This window comes from Cricetulus griseus, assembly GCF_003668045.3.
Source record: "Cricetulus griseus strain 17A/GY chromosome 1 unlocalized genomic scaffold, alternate assembly CriGri-PICRH-1.0 chr1_1, whole genome shotgun sequence".
Classification (NCBI taxonomy): Eukaryota; Metazoa; Chordata; class Mammalia; order Rodentia; family Cricetidae; genus Cricetulus; species Cricetulus griseus.
The window spans coordinates 214339186-214347111 of NW_023276807.1; the positions used below are offsets into that span (position 1 = coordinate 214339186).

General features: G+C 42.2%; 1 protein-coding gene across 2 annotated transcripts in view; it reads right to left on the bottom strand.

The window, feature by feature from the left end:
- Positions 1–1234: 1234 nt before the first annotated feature.
- The window catches only part of Setdb2 (SET domain bifurcated histone lysine methyltransferase 2), a 66451-nt gene continuing 59759 nt past the window's right edge, over positions 1235–7926 (bottom strand). Inside the window, exons 6-10 of one of the 2 annotated variants that reach the window (XM_035452222.1) lie at positions 7646–7713; positions 6326–6386; positions 5485–5616; positions 3644–3715; positions 1235–1910 (exon numbers count right to left, since the gene is read on the bottom strand). In XM_035452222.1, coding sequence (XP_035308113.1) covers positions 1690–1910; positions 3644–3715; positions 5485–5616; positions 6326–6386; positions 7646–7713 — 554 coding nt within the window. In that variant the 3' untranslated portion in view covers positions 1235–1689. The remainder of the gene's footprint in view (positions 1911–3643; positions 3716–5484; positions 5617–6325; positions 6387–7645; positions 7714–7926) is intronic. The other variant, XM_035452223.1, reaches the window with a different exon arrangement.

The following is a 7926-nucleotide window of genomic DNA, read 5'->3' on the forward strand; positions in this document are numbered from 1 at the left end:
AGTGGGAAATGCATTTGAATTGGGAGTACTTAAAAATGAAAAGTAGCAGCCACTGTCCTTGTGATACATATCAGTTATTAGGGGAAAGTGGAGGTTGGGCTAACAATCATTGATACAATGGGATATTTGTAAAGTTTTTATCATTAATTTTGTATGGGGGGGAGCAGATGGTACATGCTATGGCACTCTTGTGGAGGTCAGAGGGCAATTTGTAGAAGTCAGTTCTGCTGTGTGGGTTCCTGGCATTAAACTCAGGTCATCAAGCTTGGTGGCAAGTGCTGAGCCATCTCACCAACTTTCTATTTTTATTTTTTTTAAATAATGGAACCAAATGGAGTTGAGCCAACAAACAATTGTTCTGAAGATGGTTTGTGTAGAATGGGGGAAAAGTCATAAACTGTTGCTTTTTAGCTCGTCTATAAAAGAGTAGGATAACCATTGGTGTTGATGAGCCTTCCCCCTAGGTCTACAAAATGCAGCATTGAATAATGGAATGTGTGTGTGGGATCCCTAATGTTTACTTCTCAAGGTGCCATCTACTGTAATCAGGCTTCCATATTATCTCTTAGAAATGATGGGTGTGATCAGTTTGCCCAGTATATACCAACATTACAAACTCAAGCAAGTAGTGCTCCCTTTCGTCGTGTAATTTACTGTGATTGACAAAGTTGAATGTAAGGCAGGAGAGGAATCTTTAACATAAAATTGTCTCGATGATTCTGATGGGTGGTCAGATTGCAGCCATTTCAGTTTCCCCTTCATGAGGTGACATTGGTAACCACAGTAGTGCTCCAGGAATGATTCCTTAACAAGTATGTTTGAGTACTCATTCCAAACTGGACACCATGCTGGGGACACAGCTCAGCCCCGTTCTGATAGACAGCATTGTTGTGGACCTGAGAGTCATGGTAGGAATTCGAAATGTGACTGTGAAGGAGTCAAGAGTGATGTGGGCATGCAGATCTGAACTGCATATTGTTAGGTGGAAAAAGAAGTCTTCATTTTCCCCAATTCCATATCCCTAATGATGTTCTTATTCAAAGAGCCAAGTTTCAAATGTTGCTGTTTGTCTTGAAGATGACACATGCCCTTTTAATACTAGCTAGCCAAAAAGACACTTCTAAAGAGACTGATGAAGACCCATATAAAATGGACAAAACAGAGCAGAGCATTCTACATTGTTACAGCTGAGGACTGCTGTAAACTGTATTAAATAAACTGTCCACTCTTTACAGTGTGTTTTACAAACTTTTATTGATATTCTAAGTCTTGGAAATGTGGTAGTGAACAGAAACCCAGGTTAACAGTAAGCAAGCCATGGGAATGAGTTTCTGCCCTAGTCTAATGGAGTTATTAATACTGAGAGGAGGCTATCGTGGGACCTACTGGAGGGGCAGCAGAGGCAAGAGAAAGTTCTAAGATTTCACAACAGGATGTGCAGAGGCTCTGGTATTGCTGCAGTTGACTGGGGTGGGAAGGGAAGGCACCAACCTATAGAAAGACTTCCTTGGTCCTTGGAGAACAGATGGGAAGATCTGTTCCCAGCTGATCCAGTTGACCTGAGAGCAGTTTTTACCGGCAAGGAAAAAGTAGGGCAAGTGAGATGATGAGAGGAGACAAACACCCAGTCAGGTATAAAATAGCAATCAGCAGTAGCAGGTCAGAGATGGATGGGGACCTATGTGTCTGTCATAGGCTGTCTTCTGAGCCCGCTTGCCTTTCAGCAGACTCCTGGCATTTGAACTGGTGGTCCTTAGGAAGATGGGGGGATCCTGAAGTAGAACTTGAGTGGTTCAGATCTCCATTTTCTTGAAATGAGCACAAGGTTTGTTCTAAGTTCCCAAGTGCCTCAAGCTGCTGTTTCAGCTGCCTCTGCCTTTCTTCCTGTTCAGAAGCTTTACTCTGTATTACTTTTAAAAGAAATAAAATGACTTTAATATATGCAGTAATTTGATGAGAAATTATGTATTCTATTTAGTCTGGATCAGTTCAAATACATACTCCATAGTAGTTGTGCCTCAAATAAAAACAGTGATGTGAACAGAAATGGTCCTCCCAGGCCTTTGCTTCCTATTCGGGTTCAGGATGGAAACCCTGCATTTATCCCGTGAGTCTGCATCTCTTTATAGTAGAACTGGGTACATGCATCCATTCAGAGACTGCCCAGGAAACCCATTCATGAGCATATCTCTACTCTAAAGGCATTTGCTACATCACGGCATTGGGTGTGATTTGGGAAGGGAGAAGCTGTTATAGAAACCTAACCAGGCTGTTTTAGTTAAGTTTAAAAGCTTCACAATTGAAGTTTTAAATTCATAGTTGTCAGTATGACTGCATACCTGCACTTGGCTTGAAATACTGGGCTGAATTCAGCCAGACCAGAATGGCACTGTGTCAGGGGTTAGCCTTCCCCACAGGTTCTCGGACAGTCCTGGTTAGGTCTTGAGGTACCCCACATCATATGCTGTGTGACATGTTCCAGACAGATAACTTCCATACGATTTGACAGTGTAAGTATCATAGGAAACACAGTGTTTTGAAGGCTTTTTTTTTAAGCTATTCTTATGAACAGACATGCTCAAGCAGCTTTTAAAGTATTTTTTCTGCTGACTAAAAAGGAAGATTTCAGAGTTCAAATAGGGATGGGTAACAGAAAAGCAAACTGAGAGAGGCTGTGCATATTGAGGTGACCCAGACAAACTTCTCCGCAGGGAAAACCTGCTATCCTATCATTAGCTACTAATAGGCGCATCTGTAAAAATGAACATTGTAGGGCAGAGTGTTATGCAGTAATGGGGGGAGCTTTTCATAGCAGTCCTGTGTGAATCTGGCCCTTACCCATGTCCATGGGTGCAGTGCATAGAGGTATTTAGTACTGAAATGGGGCATAATAAATGCATGTTTCTTACATTTTTCAGACAAGGTTTCACTGTGTAGCCAGACTGGCAATCCTGTCTCACCCTTTCGACTGCTGGGATTACAGATGTGCACCACAATACCCAGCTAATTGTGTCACAAAGAGAGAGAGAGAGAGAGAGAGAGAGAGAGAGAGAGAGAGAGAGAGAGAGAGACAAAACTTTTCTTGGCTATTCTTGCTTCCTTTTTTTTTTTCCTGATAAATTTTAGAATTACAGTACTCACTGCTTCAGGACATGAGCTTTGAAGTAAACCTTAGGAAAAGAAACATTTCTTCAAGTGAGAGGGAGGCGAGCTGTAGGATGGGTCAGTGTTGCCTCCGTCTTGCTGCCTGGAGGCAGAGGGGCTGCAGGGAGCCTCCTGAACCTGTCTATACAAGGATCAAAGTACTCTGCAGTTTTACAATCAAAACCTTTTGTTGTCTCACCCTTGTAGTCAGTTTTGCTGATGTCTACCTGGAAAACACAGAACTATAATCCATCCACCTCCAGATCACTGCTGTTTCTAGGGTGTGATCTGTCTGTCTGCTATCTATGTCTGTGTGTATGTGTGCAACTGTGGTTTTGTCCATGCATTTCTCCTCTGTGTGTCATGCTGTTTTTGTAATGGGATTTTTCCATTTAATAAAAACTGTCATTTAGAAGTATGTCTATTGTTTTATCACCTGTCATGTTGATCTGAATCATAAATGTCTCTAAACCAAACTGTTGTTTTATAAATCACTTACCTTCTTGGAATTTTATTAATGTGTCTTCAAACAATTCACAGTCAAACAGTAAAGCATCAATGTCTTCATAATCTAGAAGGAGAAACAACTTCCTGTGTTAATTTTAATGTGAACACATCACATGGGGAGAAATCAGAAAATAACACCCCCCTCCCGCCATATGGAAGAATAAGCAGCTGAGAAGTACAGCACAGTGCAAAGGCCATCAGGGAAACAGCAGCTCAGTATCTCTGCAACTGGAACTTCTGGGGAGGAACACCCAAGTTTCAGGGATCCCCCAAGTGATTATGAGGCACCCACAAATTTGAGAGTTCTTGGCCTTTAGAAAAGAAATAAGATTATGTAACAAATGAACTCTTGGAAATGTTTAGCTGTAGTTTATCTTTTGGTTTTATCATATAGAAAATCATTTTTAAGTTAGTCCAGATTTTACATTGTTGCTTACAGTATGAAACATCCAAATTCCCCTAACGAGTAACTATAAAGCTTTTTTAGCTCATTCCCTAGGTTTTAAGAGGTCACAGTAACTATATACTTGCACACTACAATTGGGCCTTTTTATTCCCTAGGAACTCATTAAGAAAGAAACTTCTGTTATAGAGTTGATCTAAATGACTACTCAGTGGTCTGGCAGGTGGGGTGTTTGCTGTTCAATCCCCAGAACCCACATGGTGGAAGCAGAGCCGACTCCTACAGCTTGTTCTTTGACCTCCATGTGTGTGCTGTGGCAGGTGCACAATGCAATTTTTTGTTTTGGTTTGGGTTTGGGTTTTTTGAGACAGGGTTTCTCTGTATTGTTTTGGAGGCTGTCCTGGAACTCACTCTGTAGACCAGGCTGGCCTCGAACTCACAGAAATCTGCCTGCCTCTGCCTCCCAAGGGCTGGGATTAAAGGCGTGCACACAATGCAATTTTTAAAGAAGATTTTAAGTGTGTGTGTGTGTGAGAGAGAGAGAGTGTGTGTGTGTGTGTCTACACATGGGTGTAGGTGTCCTCTGGGTCCATAAGAGTGTCAGCTCCCCAGGACATTAAAGTACAGGAAGTTCAAGTTCCAGCACATGGTGCTGGAAGTTGAACCCAGGTCTTCTGCAAGAATAGTATGTGCTCTTTACCACTGAGCTGTCTCTCCAACCCCTGTAATGATTTTTTTTAAAAACCCTTGATTTATTAAGGAATAGAATTTGAGGCACATGAAAATTATAACCTAGAGGCTGCTTCCCAGTACCATGTTGAGTGGCTTATGACTGCCTACAGTTCTGACTCCAGGGTATCATACAGTTCTGTCCTCTATGGACAACTGTACTCCCATGTCCACACTCCCCCACATACATGTATACATATTTAAAAATAGTAAAAGTATTTCTTAAAACATCAGCTGTGGCAACAACAACAAAACCAGTCAAACCAACATGACACAGTTGCAATGAATGTACCTTTACCCATTCAGTTGTGTGTACCTCTGGGAAACAGTCTTCCAGGCAGCAGTGTTGATTTATTGTGGACAGTAGATCTGGCACTAACTTGAGTTTTTAGGTTTATTATTTTGTGTTTGAGTGTTTTGTCTGTGTATACATGCGGGTAACATGTGCTTGCCCAGTGACTGTACAGGATAAAAGAGGATGTTAGATTCCCCTCAAACTGGAGTTAAGATTGTGAGCCACCATGTAGATGCTAGGAACTGACCTTTTGTCCCCTGCAAGAATAGCAAGTGCTCTGACCACTGAATAAGCTCTCTGTCCAAAACCAGTGTTTTTAAAGAATAATTTAAAGAAGGGAGGGAAAAGGCATGTAAAGAAGATGTTTGGTTTTCTAGTATTCATTTACATTTAGCCAATTCAGTACCTGATTCTGAGGCAGTGTCATTCAGGAGTTTTCCTTGAATTGAATCAAGTTTTTCTAGTATCCCTTCAAATAATTCATTAAGAAGTCCTGCTTCTTTGCATTTCTTCAGAAAAGGGACATGGCCAGTTGCCCCTAAGAACAAAGAACACATCCTTAGGAGGAAATAGTCTTAGGGTAGCTATTCGCATCATATGGTGATTACTTTATACTTTACCAGTTGATAGGTAAGCATAATTGTCTGATTTTTCTGTAGCTCAGATAATAAATGGTACAAAAATGAAAACTTATCTCTGCTTACAGTAACTATTTGAGTTAATGTGATTTTGTAAAATTAACTTCAAGTGCTTGAGGTGACAGCCCTCATTTTTATCACAAATGCCATGCTGGAAGGACATCCCCTTCTTATAGAACAAAAGATTCCTGTCAGTGAGTTCTGGCCTCAGGCCAACCTAGCTTCCTTATTAATTGTGACTTCCATTAAGAAGTAGGCCCTTCCAACTCAAATAATTTTATATGGCAGAGGTTCTAATAGAGTGCATAGTTGTCTTTTTTTGGTTTTTCGAGACAGGGTTTCTCTGTGGCTTTGGAGCCTATCCTGGCACTCGATCTAGAGACCAGGCTGGCCTTGAACCCACAGAGATCTGCTTGCCTCTGCCTCTCGAGTGCTGGGATTAAAGGTGTGTGCCACCAACACCCAGCTAAGACTAATATTCTTATTGGGTACCAAAAGTCCAGAAGAATAGAATCAGAGCATATGACACCAGCATTAGAAGAGATGGGTCAACATTTTTCTAAGTATTTGGAGGCCACCATGTCTGTACTACCCTCACTGAAAACAAACCTTTGTGGCTGCAGGGCTCTTCTGTCATGTGTATTTTGGGTCTACCCAACTTCTTTGGTGGCTAGAAGAGAAAACCAGATTATGTATTATGTATTAATCAAATGTAATGCCAAAAGAAAAGCTGTGATAGCTTCCTTCCCCCTCCACCACCCTGACCTCTGCTGAGAGCCCTCATCCTGTGGCTGATGGAAGCAGAAGCAGACACCCACAGCTGTACACTAAACTGAACTCTGGAACCCAGTTTCGGAGAGAGAGAGGAATGAAGAACAAAGGGTCAGCACCAGGCTGGTGAAATCCACACAATCAGCTGACCTGAAGAAGGGGGAGCACATGAACCCCAGACTAATGTCTGAGAGGCCAGCATGGGACTGATCCAGACCCCTGAACGTGGATGTCAATGAGGAGGCCTTGGCACTCTGGGACCCCTGGTAGTGTATCAGTATTTATCCCTGGTATAAGAAGGGACTTTGAGAGCCCATCCCACATGAAGGGATGCTTTCTCAGCCTGGACACTTGGGGGAGGGCCTAGGCCCTGCCCAGGATGATATGACAGACTTTGAGGAGCCCCCATGGAGGGCCTTACCCTCCCTGGAGAGCAGGGGGGGATGAGGTGGGAGGCTGGTGGGGGTTGGGGGGAGGGGAGGGAGAGGGAGAAGGGATTGACATGTGAAGCAAGCTTGTTTCTAATTTGAACTAATTAAAAAAAAAGCTGTGTTAGACTTTTTTGTTGTTGTTTAGTCTTGGTAAACTGGATCCAAATGACACTCTCAAATAGCTGATACCTATGGGGTATACTGTTTGTGTCCTGCAAAGTAACTCTTGAATAAACACTAAGAAGGAGAGATTTCTATTTTGTACTAATTTAGTTTATATGAACTGATAGAAACATTGTTTCAAATCTCTCCAAATCTTTTACAATTTAGGTCTACTAATCCCGAAATTGTAAGTTAGAAATTAGGTCATGTGTGGACATGTAGCTGGGAAACACTTGGTTCTGAACCGATGCTTGTCTGTACTCTCAGCCTGTTTAGGACTAAGTACCCTGTAAGGTCAGTTGTTTTCACTGAAATGCTGCCAGGGGATGCTTGATAGAAGCTGAGAGGATACTGTCATTTTTCTGAGCTTCTGGCTTCTTACTAATCTTAGTGTGTTTCTAACACATCAGGACCCTTCCCAAGATGCCACCCTAAGACTAGCTCCAGATCCACCAGGGAGAGAATATGCACTTTCAAATCCAATGATTTGAAAAGTGAGCCTCTGACATTCAGAATTTTAAGTAAGGACTTTATGTGAAGAAATGAGAACTGTAAGTCAAATTACCTGTTCAGGGATGCCTGGTGGGAGGCGTTTCTTCCTTCCTCTCTTTTTCTGCAAACTTGGGCCCTCATCTAAAATAGAAACCATTTAAAACTTAGAATATATAAAGCAAAAGTTTGCTGAGTGGTGGTGGTGCACACCTTTAATCCCAGCACTTGGGAGGAGTCAGAGGCAGGAGAATCTCTGAGTTCAGGACCCTACAGAGCAAATTCCAGAACAGCCAATGCTACACACACACACACACACACACACACCCTACAGAACAAATTCCAGAACAGCCAATC